This window comes from Alligator sinensis, unplaced genomic scaffold (assembly GCF_000455745.1).
Source record: "Alligator sinensis unplaced genomic scaffold, ASM45574v1 scaffold701_1, whole genome shotgun sequence".
In the NCBI taxonomy this organism is placed as follows: Eukaryota; Metazoa; Chordata; order Crocodylia; family Alligatoridae; genus Alligator; species Alligator sinensis.
Genome location: NW_005841915.1, coordinates 3,622,725 through 3,641,682, shown reverse-complemented (window position 1 = coordinate 3,641,682; position 18,958 = coordinate 3,622,725). Strand labels below are relative to the sequence as shown.

At 39.9% G+C, this 18,958-nt stretch overlaps 1 protein-coding gene across 1 annotated transcript in view; it reads right to left on the bottom strand.

Moving 5' to 3' along the window:
- WDR7 (WD repeat domain 7) overlaps nt 1-18,958 on the bottom strand; it is a 312,876-nt gene that overhangs the window by 248,364 nt on the left and 45,554 nt on the right. The window contains 3 exon segments of the mRNA XM_025198163.1: nt 2,257-2,348; nt 2,854-3,623; nt 16,316-16,530. Coding sequence (XP_025053948.1) covers nt 2,257-2,348; nt 2,854-3,623; nt 16,316-16,530 — 1,077 coding nt within the window.

Genomic DNA, 18,958 nt, shown 5'->3' with positions numbered 1-18,958 from the left:
CCTGCTGAAGACTGTAGAAGCACCATTTATCGTAATTCGAGATGCCAGTCTTAACAAAACAAATGAAAGGATTTTCATTCTGAAAAGGATAACATTGGTGGAAACAGCATTTTTTTTTAAATAAATATTATGGACAGAGATCTTACACGCAAAACTTTTTTCTGGAACCATTTTTGCCAACAGGTCTGTTCCTTTACAAGCTCTTTACTGACCTCTTCAAATTTTAAAAGCATCTTTATGAAAGAAGTAAATGGGTATATGTGGAAATAACTCTTGATCCAATAACCTTAACTGATGTGCTGCTATTCTAGGTCTTTTGTATTATCTTATGTTTACAACTCAGTATAAGTTCCCTATGAAACTTTCATCTTAACCTAGTTGTGGCTCTGGTCCTGTAAAACACTTTATTCACATATTTCAGATCCACACCCATTGCTGCCTACCTAGCTTCCCCTTCAAAGATACAAAAAATAAATTCAGTGCTAGTTTTTCCCTTTATTTAAACTGAAATCCTGAGTAAATTAAAAAAAAAACAAGACCTAACAGAATGGTGAAGCTTCAGTTACCTGTAAGCAAGCTTAGCTAGCAGAGCAGTCCTTTTCTGATTGTCATCATTCACAAGCACCAAAGGAAAAAAAAAAAAAAAAAAAAAAAAAAAAGGCTTTCCAGCACAAAAGCAAATAACCAAAGAAACCCAAAAAACCTTGCATACTGTTGGGCTCCTGTTTATAAAGGACAACATACATTTTTTTTACGAAACAATAGTGACTTACTTATATACCTTGCTCCTTTGTTATATTATATAGTGAAATCTTGACCATTGAACTGAAAGGAAGATTTGCCATTGAAATAAACAAGGCCAAGAGTTTAATCAACTGGCTTCGAACTTAAGTAGAACTTATCATAAACTCCACTTCTATAAGAAATATTTATCCATGTCTTCAACCATTCTCACCTGGACTGCAGTTTGAATCTTAAGCACATAGTTACTATGGTAACAAACTTTCCCCCTAAGAGATAATCATATATAAAATATCCCCCTAAGAGATAATCATAACTTCCTAACAGTGGCAAGTCTATATTCTCTTGGCTTCTGTGAGGGCTGCCTGAATTTACAGCCATAAATAGCATAATCACATCATCCTCTACTTCATACAAGTCCACTGGTTTTCCCATTTCATGTTCAGTTCAGTATTGGCCACTTCATGATTTCTTTACATTTAGTTTGCTTTACATTTTGATTGGTTTCTTCTAGCCTATCATGGATCGACTGTTACTAATTGCTTCCCCTTCTCTTCTCAGTCTCTCACTATCCACAGGAATCTTTTTTTTCTCCAGTCTGCAGAAGTGGAACAGCATCTATTTTCTACTTCACTCAACATTACAGCTGAAATCCTATTGTCCAATCTCAATCCCCTGCTCCCCACCCCTGCCCCACCCCCACCCCCTTTTAATTCCTCCTTTGTTTTGCACCTAAGTGGTCATTGAATCTTTAATCCCAATTCAATATATAAAAATACAGTCTGTATTAAAGCAAAATAAGTAGTATTGAATTACTGTGTTTGTATAAGATGCTTCACCACCTGTGAAAGTCAGAACTCTGCCTGCAGCTATTCGCTATCTAGACAACCAAGTTATAGCTTTAGATATCAAGGAACAGTAAAAACTAAACACAGACCAAAGTGCAACTAGTACACCTGGTGAAAAAGGGATTGGAGTTGTGGGTCTGACTATGGCCACAGAGCACGTGGAGCAGCTGGAAGAAGCAGAGGAGATGATGGCCAAATGGGACAGCAGTGTACCAGGTATCAACCAGCACGTTTGCCATCCAAACAGCAAGTGACAAGAATGTTTTACAATTTAATAGTGGTAAATGATATTCTACTCCTATAAAGGAAACTGAAGTTTAAATGTGCATTTATAATGTTGATTTTTAAATTAAAGGTCAAGGTGTATACTGCTTAAGCGCTGGACTCCAACTCCTGGCAAACAACCAAGCTGATATTTGGGATTTCTTGCAATAAGTAGACCCCATCAATGCTTTGGGATCACTTTATAGCAATATCAACACCTTATATAGATTGAAAAGACATGTATCATTTTAAATCATTCACATTTTCATCTGAAATATAAAACCATTTTCTTTTTGTACCTAGAAATCACATAATTGGCATGCCACTTCAGCTCTAGACTGTGAAACGATCTACTTACTATAAAATGATAACTACCTTTTATCTCACCGTCTTGAAATTTTACCTTGTTTAATTTGCCCTTGAGCTGCAGGACTTGAAACCGGGGGTGGAGGAGCCTTCACTTTAGACAGCTCTGGAGTGCCTGGCCTTGGAGGCCTAAACATAAAAACCGGGGCAGAAAAAAAGTTACATATGCTACATACATATTTCTCCTGACCAACCAGCTTTAAAAAGAAAGTCTTATCAAGAAAGTTTCAAAGATGTTAAAATTAGGTGTTATTTACAATTCCAGAATTATCTTAATTTATTATTAGGTATAACCAAAATATTATTACATTATAATTTATTTAGAATGTATTCATGACTTTAAAAATTACAAAGAAAGAAACTGATATAAAAAAGCTAACCCGGTTCTCAGTTTCCTACAACAGTTCTATAGACATAATTCTGCTGAATGTAATAGTTATACTAGCATTAAAAAAAAACCCCAACATAACAGAATGATTACACCTGATGCATGCAGTCACCTGCCATTAAAAGAGCTGTTTAATATACCAGAGCCATTAGTAATTCAACAAAGTGAAGACTGTTTTATAAAAAGAATATCATAAAGTAAACAAGCTAGTTCAAGATACATAAAGAAAATGAATCCTTTCTATACCTGGTTGGTGCTTTCTTCATATGATCTCCAATAAAAGTTGCATTAGTCATACTCATCAAGGTATTTGCCAGAGAGATAATAGACAGGAGATGCTGGGTGGTGACTGCACGTGAGACTCCATAAGTCCCCCTTCCCAGTCCCTCTGTAATAGACATTTTCCTTGCTAATTCTACACCATCATAGGATGGCTTGCCCATCAACTGGTTATGGCTAGGAAGCATCAGAGACATATGGCCTCCTCTAGATAGAAGACCAAAGGACACAGAACAGTGTGGTTTAAGCATCCCAAGGCGATCAAGGCAAATGTCATCGAGAACTTCATTCAAACCCCAGGCATGGAGACAGGACATAAATAGTTTTGCTGTGTCCATGGTAAGATTATATTCTAATAGGGTTAATGGTTTAGATTTGCTGGAGCGATATTCCGGGTCACTCTCTTCTCTTCTCTGCCTCATTGCTTCTTCATCCTCATCATCATCATCCAGAAGATGTTCTTTTATGTTCTCTTTGATTGTTTCCTTGACCTGCTGGAAGAGAACTGCTGCTCGTTTGCCAGCCCGAAAAGAGCCCCCCTTGTCAGAACTACCAGATGCTTTCTGTAAATTCTCTGGGGAAATAAATGCAGTGTTAGGCCTAGATGCTTCTTCTGTCAGTAGCTGAATAATCAGAGCTTCTACATCAAAGAAGAGGATGTGGATATCTGGGTCTGTTAGGTTAGTCTTTATACCTTGAACCATCAGAGAGTTATGTGAATATTTAGGCAAATTCCCCTGCAATAAAAAAATTGATTGACATTAAAATATATTTTGATATGTATTGTCAATATTTATATAAAGTTAACTAATATAAACATCCTGGAAGAGGAAAAAATGTAGAACTCATGAGATTTACAAGGATTAACGCAAATAAATAATTTGCATTAATTATTCATTAATTAATAAATACAAGTTTCAAGTATGAGAGGAAATGTCAAATGTTTATGTACTTATGCATCATTTCAAAACCCAAAACAAGGGAAAACTGGACAAACTGCAGTGCCTATTTCTAGGTAATCACATTAACTTTTTTAATGGTATTTTGCTGGGACCAACTATTGTTGCATTTTCAGAAATAAATTGTTAGGACTTCCCTCAAATCCTGTAATTGTGTAAATATGCCTGCAGATTAAATATAGTCCACTGGGAATGTACGAATGCCACATTCAAAAGAACAGGATAATGCTGCTTTACAACAGTCTTGGCAAGATACTTTTGATACTCACAAGGTGGAATAATTTGTTTGGCGGATTGCTACACATTTAGTAAGCGCACAAGTACCAATACCATGACCATGGCCAAATACATGAAGGGATCTGGGTTTTCCATTTCCCATGGGAAAACGCAGGTTCTCTCTTTTAACCAAGAAAAACATGGATTTTTCATTTTAACAGAACAACACATATTTTCCACTTTTGCAGAGTTCTCTGCGGGCTGGCAGAGTCCCAGCCTGCAAGGAGTTGTGGGGAGAAGGAAGAGGATGGTCAGGCAGGGGGCACCATGTGCATGTGCACACTCACACAAGCATATGGCCGCTAGGCAGCCTGGAGAGTGGCTCCCGAAGCTAAGTATGGCAGGGGGAGGGGGGACTGAGGCCCCCATAGGGAGGGAGGGAGTTGGGTAGGGCTGGGGCTGCTGCCCAGCTGGGGCGGCGTGTGGTGCTTGAGGCCAAGGGCCAGAATGTGCAGCTGCAGGGCCCCACCAGGGAGCAGGATAGAGCCTCAAGTGGCTTGTTGGGGGTGGGAGGGTATTGGGAGGAGGGGCTGGCTCCCCAATACTGTGTACATTACCGCATGGGGGTAGGGAGGCACGTGGCCCCCAGATCTGTGCATGGGGCAGGCTGCACATTACAGGCTTGGAGCTCCCTGATCTGCTGTCCCCTTACCCTAGGGCCTCCATAGCCCAGGGGGTGGGACCTGATGCAGCAGGGCAAAGCAGGGTGGGGAAGCTCCTTGCTACTGCAAGCCCCATGACAAATAATTCCCTGCCCACCAGGCAGCAGCAGGTAGACAAGGGGTGCACTGCCATGGAAGCGTAGAGCTCCCAGAGGTGGCAATGAGTTTTCCCACCTGGCCCTGCTCTGCCGTGATGAGTTCCATACACTGGGGCTCAGAGGCCTCCAACTATGGCAGCACAGCATGGAGCCTGCGCCCACAGGCTCAGGCTCAGCCTGCCCCTCCCCCAGTGGGATCAGCGAGGGGTTACCATCTCCACGCGACCCATGCACATGGCATCTAGGCAGCCTGCAGAGCAACTCCTGCAGGTAAGTCTGGTGTGAGGCAGGGAGGACTGAGGCCCCCATAGGGAGGGAGGGAGTTGGGTAGGGCTGGGGCTGCTGCCCAGCTGGGGCGGCGTGTGGTGCTTGAGGCCAAGGGCCAGAATGTGCAGCTGCAGGGCCCCACCAGGGAGCAGGATAGAGCCTCAAGTGGCTTGTTGGGGGTGGGAGGGTATTGGGAGGAGGGGCTGGCTCCCCAATACTGTGTACATTACCGCATGGGGGTAGGGAGGCACGTGGCCCCCAGATCTGTGCATGGGGCAGGCTGCACATTACAGGCTTGGAGCTCCCTGATCTGCTGTCCCCTTACCCTAGGGCCTCCATAGCCCAGGGGGTGGGACCTGATGCAGCAGGGCAAAGCAGGGTGGGGAAGCTCCTTGCTACTGCAAGCCCCATGACAAATAATTCCCTGCCCACCAGGCAGCAGCAGGTAGACAAGGGGTGCACTGCCATGGAAGCGTAGAGCTCCCAGAGGTGGCAATGAGTTTTCCCACCTGGCCCTGCTCTGCCGTGATGAGTTCCATACACTGGGGCTCAGAGGCCTCCAACTATGGCAGCACAGCATGGAGCCTGCGCCCACAGGCTCAGGCTCAGCCTGCCCCTCCCCCACCATGGGCTCTGCTCTAGCCATGCCACCCACAGGGAAGGGGGAACAAGGCTCCATGCTCTTCTGTGCTGCAGCAGCCGCTGCCTCCCATGGGTGGCAGCCAGGGTTCAGGCACTGCTGCAGGGGGCTGTGGACCTAGATGCTTGGCCCTGTAGCTCTGGCAGCTGGTAGCCCCCACCCGCAAGGCTGGGGGGGCAGGGAGAAGTAGCTTTGGCTTGGGAGTGAGGGGCACCAGCAGGCCCAGGGACTGTGGATGGGAAGCAAGGGATGATGGTTAGAAAAGCAAACTGGCTTCTGGGTAAAGTAGATATGAATCAGAACAATGGTCCAGGAGAAGGGCAAGGTTAATAGGTTTCAAAAAGCCTATTTATGACAAAGTTCCTTTTAAGGCCCACTGTGTCTGAAGCCAGCAGACACACAGGCTGGGAAATTGAAGACATGTACCACACTGTTCCATAACAGAGATAAGGAACACTGCAGGCATTAGCACCAGGTCATAGAGCCCAACTGCAGAACTCAGGGGATTTCCAGTTTTGGACAAAGACCAGTAAATGCCCGAATTAAGATGTGTGCATGTGATGGGTTTTAAAAACAAAGGAATATGCTGACAGAACAGAATGTGGACAGTATAACAACCACAGAGAAAACAATCAACAATGCCTGGGAATAAAGAGTCATCAGAGGGGGAGAAAGAATACAAAAGGAGGGATTACAGAGCAGCAGGGATCTCTGAGAGGGGAACCTGAGGCCACCATGGACAGAGGGCACCCTACCAGCCTCTCTCACCCACCTCGCTGTGGGGGATGGGCCTCAGATTTCGACCTCCAGGATGCTGACATCTGACATTCAAGAAAGAACCTCAGGATGAAGCTTATGTACTGGACACATGTACCTTTCCTCTGTGACAGCTCTAGGTCTAGTAGATATAGAACTGTTTGCATTATTCTTATCTGCTATCACTGTGTATCAATAAATTTGCCTATTATCAATCAGAGAGGTCGTGGTTAGTCCGAGGATTTTGGGTCCACCTGGAACAAGGTATCTGGATCATAAATCCAGTGCCAACAAGGGGCACCAGGAGGACTGGGGGCTGCAGCTTGGGAGTGAGGGGTCTGAACCTGTGTCCTGGTAAGCGATGGGGTAGGGAGAGCTCTGATTTTCCATGATATAAAAATCCAAAATCAAATATCAAAATGTATAGGTACTTAGAATTTATTTTATTACAGTGACTGAGGCACTGGTAGGCTTCCAAACTGCTTTAAAATTGTAAATATACCAATAAAACATTGTGTTCAGTTGATACCTGTATTCAGTGGAGTTTCATTCTAATCATGGATTTGGGGGATTTTAAAATCAAGAAATTATGATTTTTAAACAGAGAAAACCAGGATCCCTCAACAATAAGAGGGTTATTTTGCTAGCGGGTGAAAGGAACGTGAATGTTTGCAGAAAAATGAGGAACATTACTGTTCCTTTTCTTCTAACATGTAACATTATTCCACCTTCAGACAAAAGTAAAAGGGCACAAATGTATCCTATTTCCTGGTTTCTTCACACAATTCTAGTGGACAGAAAAATTCCATACAGTTCAAACTAGTACTTTATTGAGTTTAATCTGGAATACTGGAATTTTCTTCTTTATCAGGTTAGGAGCTAAACTAAATCGTATCCATACTAAAATAAATTGTTATCCCATGCAGCATAATAGCAATTTTTATATATTGGTAGGTTTCAAAGGCAGAGCAGAGAAAGGGATAGATGGCTCAACCACATATTCAGATGATATAATATAAAAAAAGGATGAGGAATCTTGTATTTGATTAGCACATATTTTCAAGAATCAGAAATGTTTTCTGGCAATTGGCCAGAATGACCTAGCTCAGGTCAAATGATGGGCCAACACTAAGACCTGGATGCTGCCGCTTTTCTTTGCTGCCTAGCTGCAGCCCGGCATGTGTCTGGATCACCAAGCCCCCACACCACCTCTGTAGGCCAGATCCAGTGGCCTTATGGGTGGCAGGCTGCTGACCTTGTTTGATGCAATGGAAAAGAGGAAAAAAGTAGAAAGACTAAAAAAAAAAAAAGGAGGTGACGTGGTCAAGAATCAAATCCCTTATTACTTTTCCCTTTTGTAAACTAAGCAGATGTATTTTTCCTCACACTCTCAATTTGGTAATCTTTCAATTTCCCTGTAATTTTTATTCTCTGGATCCCTTTCTATTACAAATACAAAGCTTTTTGAAATGGCATTTCTATAGTATTCAAGGTGAAGGTTTACTAACAATTTACATAATAATATTTTCATGTTATTTTCTCAGAATTTGCCGACTTGCTTTTAAACTGCTTGAACTTATGCATATTTGAATATATAGCATTTTTTTTTGCCTGAGTATTTTTAAACTCCTTTGATTCTTTAATTTCTGCTCTCTCCTTTCCTTTTGCCACATGATTACTGTTTTTCTCCTTTTTAAAATTAATTACAAAAGCTCGAGTGAGATTCAAATACATATTAGGGCTTTCTAGAACCTGATAACTCCCCATCCCTGCTTTTAGTCCTAATTCAAATAAAAATTCCTGCAAAAGCCTCACTAACTTTTTGCGTCCACAGTTTAGGTAAGAAACTGCTCATTCTTTCAAGACAGGCTCTCCTGTGCTCACAGGACTCTTCCACCACGCTCCTATCCCTCTGTAATGTTCCTGAAATTCTTCCTGCCTAGCTGGCACAACGACCGAATGTCCAAGCATCCAATCTTATCTACTATTTACACAGATATTCTCTTCTCCTGGGAAAAATGACCCTCTCTCTCTGAAGTAAAATCTCATCTGCATTCACCATTATTTTAACTGGAATACTATGACAGATCGTTCTCAAGGTTGTTCCAAAGCCTCTATAAATACACTTTGACAGACACTTTAAAACATGCACTGCCTATTAAAATCAAGTTATAATATGTATACATGATAGCTCACAAGTGAGACGAGCTATTAAGTTAAATTTCAGTAACACCTGATACTCTGCTAAATTAAGGGCTACCTTTTCCTACTTATCCCAGATTAAAGCCTCATTTCAGTTATACTGCAAAGTTAAGAGTCTATTGGAGGAAACCAAGTTTTCTTATGATAAATAAAAATGAACAAAAAAGAGCTGTTTTCTTTCCCCATTAAGCTCTAGTACCGAGATCAATCAGCTGCAGACTTGAGCAGCTGAGAGTGTGATTTGAACATGCAGGGAGTCTAACACAGTCAGTACAGAAGACAATGAACAGTGGAGTTCTGCATCTAATTTTCTGTAGCACAAACCAGGAATTGTTTACTTAACAAATTCACCAAGAAAAGCAGACCACAAGTAAGAGGAATGTGAAACGAAATTACTAAACATCAGTGAGATAAGGCAAGAACAGAAGTATCAAATCCAAAAGACATTTTACTTGTCCAAATGCTATGAAAGGAGGGGCGATCTGACTTGGAATGTATTCATTCATATTACTATTCTTTACATATTATAAAGTCTGATTAAGGTTTTATCAGAGTATAAACACAGAGAACTGTATTTATAGAAGAGGGCTTTATTTATGGTTGAAGGAAAAACAGTAAAACTTGGAGATGATAATGCAGCAATAATGTTTTAGCTCTTAATAATTGCATACAGAATACTTTGTATGTATGCTATCCACCATGATAAGAAATACAGTTGTATAACAATTAGTAATATGTTGTTTGATTAGAAGTCTGCTCATTAAAACAACTTTAAAAATTTACTACAGGCTAATGTATAAAATTATACTTGTAAAACTATAACATTTAAGATTTTAACCCTGCAAGCACACCCTGCTTTTTCAAGAAAAGAAATATACTAGGTCCAACAGAAGTGCTTGTGAATGCATGCTGAAGTACTTGTAGGAAAACATGATATGCTAAATTATACACTGTCAAATATCAATAATATGTTTGGTTGTTTGTCTTAGCAGAGTAGGAAGAAAAAAATGTGACTGTAATAGGAATGGATCTTTGATGCCCTCTGCTGTCCTGAATTCAAAGCTACTAAGACACAAATGCTTAGCATTAATCTCAAATAAACTCATATCCTAGGACTTGCTTAAATCTTTAATGTATGGTAAATTAATTACACTGATACCTTACACTGGACAGACTACTGGTAGATAGGAGGATATAATTATGATTAGTATTACCATATTAACTATCAGTGCTAAAAGAACATGCTATGTAAAAGGAGAACCTGGTGACCATTCCAATTTTTCCAAGCATGCAATTGCAATTTTTTTTTAAATCATCTCAACAAAATTCAGTGAAGTAGAGCTTGTGTTAAATCTTAATTGTTTAGAAAACGGAGTCACTTGAGCAGGAGACTCTTCTGCTTGTTCTATGCAAAAGCTCATGAGGCAGAACCTGTCCCATCTTGCATTGAACTCTATAACACATAAATGAACATAAAAAAAGCTCAAGCCAACCCTTCTTCTCAGACTTTACTCTCAGTTCACAGATTCATAGCTGTTTGGGTCAGGAGGGACCTCAGTAGATCATCAAGCCATGGGCAGGAAAGAGGGCTGGGGTTAGATGACCGCAGCCAGATGCGTGTCGACTAGCCTCCTCTTAAAAGACCCCCAAGGTAGGGGAGAGCACCACCTCCCTTGGAAGCCCATTCCAGATTCTAGCAACCCTTACCATAAAGAAATTCTTCCTGATGTCTAACCTAAATCTGCGCTCTGTCAGTTTGTGGTTGTTGTCCCTAGTTAGTCCAAGGGGTGCCCCGGTAAACAGAGCATCTCTTATTCCCTGCTGCAAGGAAGTTCCTACTTACATGCTACATAAGCCACTGCCCAGGCTGCCCGCCCCCCCTGTATTTTTGTTCCTCTTTAGCCAGATGCTGCTGGCCAGTGTTGCCACGTGGTCACTTTCATACCACCTTCAAGACACTCAAATCAGGAAGAAGTTGTTTTGGGTTCATGTATCTTGTCACAAATGCATTAAATTCTTTCATAAGTTCAGGTGTACAAAGTAAAGGAAAAAGAATAATATAGGTGTTAAAAGGCAGTAACCGACAGATAAAAGGGACCTACTTCATCAGGTAAAACCAATGTGAATGAATAGTAGCACCTAAAAATTAACCTTTCTATTCTTATTCATATTAACACGGGACTAGCAGGAGCCTGCTGGGACACTGAGTCCAATCCTTCGCATTTGCAGACTATTTACCCAAAGAACCCTCAAATTTACCACTTCAAACCCTAAATGAAACAACAAGGTATAAAATAAAAAACAACAAAAACATCATACAACTCAGCATAGATAACAGCAGGAAGATGAAGGTACTATCAATATCTTGCCATTGCAATGACAGAAGTAACTTATAAAAACACTAGAACTTGGTTGTCTGCTTTACTCAACATGGTATGATGTATAACAAAACCTACTCAGAAAAAGAAAAAGGTCCCTAAAAAGAGCTCTTTTGTCAATACTAGCATTAAAATAGCAATTTAATAGATTGCTTCAATCCAACATATGGACAAGTTATGTCTAACTCGTGCAATAATTTTAGCTTGAGACTTAACGGAAAAAATAAAACCTGATTATCATGTCTGGACACTAAATTCCTTCATTTATTCCTTACTTTATATTCCCTAGACAGTTAAGCAATTTGCCTATTTCATTTGGACAGGCTTTGAAGGTTAATTAATAAAGCGCACCCTGCAGCATTGATAACTTTACGTAAATTTGCCAGAGTATTCACTAGAAGATCTGTTTAGCTTGATCGTTGTAACACTAAATTATTTATTATTTACATGGATAGTAGACCATCACTGTACTAGCTTGGCAAAATCTACACAAATTATAAAAGTTACTATGCTTCTAAAAGCATTCACATACACATAGGATTACTATTACTTAATGAATGCTTTTAGCAAGTAACTGCAGACAATTTTATATAAATCATAAAACAAAAAAGTTTGTAAATCTTTTGCCATTATAGACCATAAGGTAGACCGTCACACCTCCACTAAAATATTACAAGGTATATTAAATATTAAAAAGGTAAAGCCAACATGTTTGGATATTAATACTCTTTTTTAGATCCACTTCATAAAATCTGACCTTGAAACATTCAAATCAAATGAGAAAAGAGCATTGTAACATGGACTCAAAAAGTGGATGAAGCACCACAAACAAGTAGTGATGTATCAAATTAAAGAGAAATGATTAGAGGTCTATAGGAGAGGTCAGTGATGTTGTTCAATATTTATTATTACCTATCTATCTGGAAGGGAAAGTAAACAATATTTTCACTGAATAACCTTTGTGGTTTCTTTAGAATTAGCAAAGGAATGAAAATCAGGCTGGAAGCTATAACGACTTAAAACTTCCTGAAAAGGAGATTTAAAATATTTTAAGGAAGGAAACCACTAGTTTCCTGCACAGGTATAGTTGCAAATGAATGCACAAAAGGAAAAAAACAAGGTGCCCTGCTCATCCATGTCAGCATTTTGATGTGAACATAAAAGGTTCACATTTATGCAAAAAAAGTAGAAACGAATTCTTCTGAATATCTACTCTACAGACTGGAAGGCAAATCCAATGAGACTACAGCTGCACTTGTTCATGATGCTAAATGTAATAGTTGGCATAGATTGAGATCAGAGGAAGAATTTAAATGTGCAATAAAATTCAACTATCAAAAGGGTCATGTTCCAAAACACACCCTAAATCTCTCTCTTTTCCAAATTCCCAAGTAACAGCCTAAAGTAAGTAATAATACGTGGTACCTTTTGAAACTAATGCTAGATAGAAATAACAATATTAACAGTACATGCACACGCACAGACACGTGCACACAAGTGCGTGTACAATCATGAAGGCACTTATTTCGTTGGATTAAAAATTCATCTTTTAATCTTCCATGATGTCTCAGGAGACAATAGGTTATTAGCTTATTTTCCAGAAATCCCAAAAATGTGCTTCATTGGCTACTTTATCTACTCTTATTAACCAACTTATTTTTCCCTAATTATTGTTATCCAATTTGGCTAATTTTTTTGTTTATATTACTTTTAATTAAGCATTCACATAAAGAATATGAAATTGATAAAATCCTATAAACTCTGCAAAAGACATGCTCTCTTAGTTCCTCCTAAGTTGTTTATGGCGCTCAAAGTTGTTCAGTGTGACTCTGGAAGACAACTGACTTCAGAAGAAAATACATATTTGATCACTGAAAATATGTTCCTAAAGCTGTAAACTGAAATTTTAAAAAAAGAGGAAAGTTTGAAAAATTCCTGTTATTAAAAGAGACATATGGGGCACCACTTTTGTAGTCGTGTTCCACACTTCTCTGCAGTACCAGAATAAACCTGGCTCGCATCAGATAGTCACTGCCCCATCCCTACGGAGATCATCAGTACTGCCCCCCAGGAGCTGGCAGCTCTACCTGCTTCTACCCTATCAGGCTGCAAGAGGCCAAGGGAGAGCAAATCAGAAGCTCAGCTGAGGCTAGGGAAATAGTTAAATTAGTGAGCATAACCTCTTGAACTTTTTGTAGTAATATGCTCAACCCTAGGGCTAAAAAGGTTAAAACAACTGACTTGAGTTGGGGGCAGGGGAGAGTAGACTCATTCACCCCAAGAGCCAGCATTATCCAGCAAAGCTGGATGCAAGAAGATAAAAAGTCAGTGAGTTCTTATAACCGACTGTCTTAGCCCAGCTGTGTCCTGTCTCAGTCCATAATGGGAAGCATTCACAAACCAAGCCCAGTTCAATAGGTGCTTGAACAGAAAGGGAGGGAAGCCGAAATGCCTGTAGATCATTTGCAGTATATGATTTGGACTCTGAATGTACAGGAGATTTGCTCCAGTGTCTCGCACAGGGGGATTCCTTCTCTGGTAGGTCCTAAGTAAGAAAAGGTAGACTGGCATAGTGAACATTCACTTAGAAAGGACTTTCAAGAGAACAAGCAGTGGACTTATCAAGCCAGGTTTTTTTTAATTGGGGGGGGGGGGGGTTTTTTGTTGTTGGGGGGGGGGGGGGGTGGTCTATAAAATATAGCCAGGGTTCAAATTACGTACTTTGACTCTTGGGGGATGGGGGGGAGGGGTCTGCAAAAAAAATTGGGCTGCCCGTCACAACGACCTAATAAAATCGGAGACCCCCCCCAAGTTATGATTTTCAAATCTTATGGGGGGCTCGTCTCTGATGGGAGGGGGGCTCAGCCCCCCTGAGCTCTCCCATAATTCAAACCCTGAATATAACATCTACATTAGGAATGGACATAGCCTGGTGTTAATGTGGTCCTATTTGATGTGAAATCCTGGGCCTCTGCGGTAAAGGCCTTCCTCCAGATCACGTTATGATTTAGTTACACTGCTTCAGTTATGCTGATCTATAGTTGCCATTGAAAACAACTGAGTTTTAATAAACAAATTTAACAAAAAGGAGGGAAGCTGAACGTGTACTGCTCCATACATTAACCATACCATTCTATATTTCTCTTTAGACTACCTGTACTGTTTGCTAATGTGTACTCTGATCTCCACAGGGAGTTTAATATGTTTTGAAATTTAAAAGAGAGAATGCTATACCACTACAGATTCCACCCCCCACACCTGCCAGTTCAATAAAGCCTATGTTGAAAGCCACAGCATGCCGGAGGTGTATGTTCTCCTGTACTGTACAAGGAGCGCGCGATTGATTTTTCAAAGTACAGACTATGTAAATGCCAAAAGCTTCAGAGAATTACAGTAATTCAAATTCTGTTATAATAAAAGCAGTATTATACAAATAATGCCCCCAGGACATATAAAAAGAAAAATGGATTTTGGTGCTCTGGCTTTTTAAAGGATCATCCCTAGAAGTGTACCTCCATAATAAGTTACTATAACCAGGACAAATATTCTAGATAACGTAAATTACCTAACAGAAACAATGAGTACTTAATTTGTATATAGTCCTAAACCAGACTACACGTAATATGCACCCCTTAGTTTTAATTTTTCAGCTGTTTGTGAACATATCAAGCTAGTCGAAAAGCAGAAGTCATCAAGAAGGTGTCTCTGCTACAGTTTCTCTCAGAGACCTGCAATCAATCCACAGAAGAGTGGTGAAAGAAATCCCTAATGAGTGGAGAGTGGTGAGAGAAATCCCTAATGATTTTGTCAGCATACATTTTTCATAAAGCGATTATCCCCAGAAGCCTTTAGCTTCATAGGACTCCCCACTACCTTGTGTAATTGTTTTCCTTATAGGCTTGGCAACAATTACCACTGCTGTAGGACTGAGTACATTCATAAGCAATACATAACACTGGTCTCATATCTGGGGCTTTTATCACTAATTGCCTATAAAACATGCTATTAAAACTGGGATAAACAAGATTGTAAAAAAATCCACATAATGGATTATGATCGCTTACAAAAAGTGTTTCAAATATCAGATTACATTTTTCAGAGTTTTATTCATAATGTGCCTTTTTCCTCAAACTATAATAGGGATAGTTATGATGGGGAAAAGGAGTATAATTTAATAAAGTATGTTATGTACACCCTACCTTTTAAAAAGGAGGGTACTTCTGTCAGGTTCTCTTGTTGCAACTGATCATTAATACATCTTACTAGATATTCTCATATTTACAAATCAGTTCTAGTACAAATGTAAATTATGCTATGGAAATAACTTACTAAAACAGGGGAATTATAACCAGATTTCAAAACTAGAGTAGAAATTACACTTGCCACTTCCTGCAGAATTGCCACAAATCTCAACATCACAATATAGTAGGTGAAAGAGAAACTCTACATATGACAAACCTTTTGTATTAAAACAATGAAGTTAGAAGTACTACATATGATGGTTAGAAATACATATGAATTCATATTTTAACGTAACCAACATATGAAACCTCTCAATTGCATCATCTGAATAATATCAGTTGCTACTGAAATACAAAGGCAAATACTTAAAAACTGTAAATACTGTATGAATATACAGCTCCCTTTAAAAGATAGCACTGGATGACATCCATCTTTCTTCAGAGAATAACACTTTAATTGCTTAAGAAGCTGCATATAATTGCTATAAACTACCGTGTATTCAAATTAATCTCTAAATTTATAGGAGACATTGATTTATCCTTTCTAAGTATGAAAAGATCCAAGTTTAGATTCCTATAAGCTGATTGCACTGTAATAACACATTTAAAGTATATATAAATATATTTTGTTGTTTTTTTAAAACTACAGATAATACCCTTTTGTATTAAAAGTGCAGAACGGTTTCAGTTATCTTCACTGAACCAGTAAAGCTATTTCTGTAGTTTCAAAGGAAATCTCTTTTGAGGACTAACCCCAAATCAACTGAAGTTAGAGAAGATCTTTCCATCAGCTTGAAAGGACTAGAGATCAGATCTGTTCAAAATAAAACAATTCAAGATTTTCCATACAATATAGGTTGACTCATAAGAAAAACAACTTTTGGAAAATGTAGTAACACAGAAATGCAAAACAAATTAACAAAAAAAAAAAAAACCCAAAAAAAACTTACTTTGTCAGATGCTTCAGAAGCCAGAAGGTTAGTGGCAAGGGTCTGTAATTTCTGGTGGGCCATATTTTTTAAAGCAGCAAGGCTACGTCTAGTCATGGCCTGTTTCAGGTTTACAGCTGGGTGACTGAGGGAGTCTACTGCAGCAGGAACTGCCTCATCACAAGCATTCAAGATCTCAACAGCTGTTATTCCCATCACACAACGATCCAGTGCACCTTGAAAACATTTTTACATCCAGCATTTTAGTGCAAACCATTCAGATTGTTAAAAAAAAAAAAAAAAAAAAAAAGAGAGAACAAAGTCAGAGGGGTATTTTAAATGACAACTTTATTAATAACTTTCCCATCACACTAGGATACCCGAGCAGTTACAGGAAGAAAAAAAACCCAACCAGCAAGCTCACTATATATTGATCCTGTAATAAATGCACACTTTTACCTACCACATTCAATTAAAAGCTAGTTTTTTTGTTTTTTAGCTGTTTCCAAAACTTTGCCAAACTATCTCTTGTAGTTTAAGCCTTAAACCTTGGTGCTTTAGGAAAGCTACCTGAAATGTAGCAGGCTCACACCCTTGGGACAAATGATGAACCAAACTGCAGAAAAAATTGTCACTTCTATATGCTTATTGCTGCTTTTTCAGAGGCTTGCTGGTAAAATATATGAAAAACTTCACCTGCATCAAATATGCTCCACAGTCTCACAAAGCTTTGGCTCCAAATAGGACCCAGAAGCAGAAGGCATTGTAGTTAGCTTTTTGTTATCTTACTCAAAGGAGTCAGATACCACAAGTTTTACGGGTTCAAATGTGGTCAGCACTCAAATGCAAGTCCTTCAAGAACAATGCAGGTTTGCTGCACAAATGGGTGCTGGTTAATGTTGACTCAAAAGACAAGTGTCACTAAGCCTATGCTCCTAAACCAGCATTAAGTGACTTCATGTTGGCAGACACGCCATCTGTCAGACAAGACATAAAAAGGGCTCCAACTGTAAACAAGAATTGGGAACTTCTTGAATCTCTAGTGTTATGGAGGCGTTATTTTAGGCAATTAGATTCTGCATTTTCACATTTTTATATAGTTACTTAAATATTACTTACAACTTGGTAATTAAAAAAAAAAAAAAAAAAAAAAATCTACTCCAGTTCTCATAAACAGAAATATGTAACCAAAATGACTTCTGTAATTAAAAGATACATGCAACCTATTTTTCCCTAGCTAAGTACACTCAATTAATAGGACTATAATTGCCTCCCATATTAAACCACATCCTACTGTGCAAATGTTCTTAGTCGCAGGTGTAGCTGACGGTAAACAGTGGGTGGACAGGCAGGTGGGGGAGCTGGCTGTGTAGTCTTCCCTGTGCTCCCTCACTAACATGGTTCCCCCCCACCATGCATTTGTAGCAAACCCCCCCGTTTTTCTTTTTTTTCTTTTAAAATGCATTCCCTCCTCTTCCCCAACCATTTCTGACTTTTTCTTTCCCTCTCTATTCCCTATAGATAAGTATAAAAGTGAGCTAAGACATAGGATAAGCTTCAGCATTTTATTTTGGTAACAAGTTGTATTTGTTTTTTCTCCTTCGTTATATTGTATAATTACTATGTTTATATTGATTTTTACTGTTCTATATTACTGTTTTACTGGTACTATATGATTTAGGCCTACATTTGTAAGTTAGCATAAGCCATGTCAAGTAAGGGGGCAAAAAAGCCCCCTTGGCTGAACAGGGAACTCCAGGAGACTCTGGGGGCAAAGAAAGAGATGTATACGCAATGGAAGCAGGGAGCAGCCACCAAGGAGGAATATATCTCCCTGGCACGCTATTGCAGGGAATCAGTTAGACAGGTCAAGGCGGGGCTTGAGCTCAGACTGGCTTCAACAATCAAGGACAATAAAAAGTCCTTCTTCAGGTTTATACCGGGCAAAAGGAAAGCTCAGAGCAACACAGGGCCCCTGCAGGACAAACCAGGACAGTTGGTGGTTGACGCAGGGAAAAAAGCAGAGCTCTTCAATGAGTTGTTCGCTTCAGTATTTCTATGTACCGACCAAGCCAATTCCCCCACGTCGATCACTGACGGATGTCCACATGGTACCAGTCTGCCTATGGTTAGTTCTGAAATAGTTAAGGAGCTCCTGGAGAAGCTGGATGGGTACAAGTCAGCAGGCTCGGATGACCTCCAACCACGGCTGCTGAAAGAATTGGCCAGTGTCATAGCTGAGCCGCTGGCACAGCTGTTTGAGCACTCGTGGTGCTACGGCCAGGTCCCTGAGGACTAGAGAAGGGCCAATGTGGTGCCCATTTTCAAGAAGGGGAGAAGGGATGAGCAGGGTAACTTTAGACCAGTCAGTCTTACCTCTATTCCTGGGAAAATGCTAGAGTAAATAATCAAAGAAAACATTTGTGCAGGCCCAGCAGGGAAAAGATGCTGAGGAGAAACCAGCACGGGTTTGTCACAGGTAGATCCTGCCTGACAAACCTTGTAGCCTTCTATGACCAGGTAACATACTGCCTGGATGCGGGAGCCGAGGCTGATGTCATCTTCCTAGACTTTAGGAAGGCCTTCGACATAGTTTCGCACCCTATCCTCATTGGGAAGCTAGCAGACTGTGGAGTGGATGCCTACACGGTCAGCTGGGTGGCC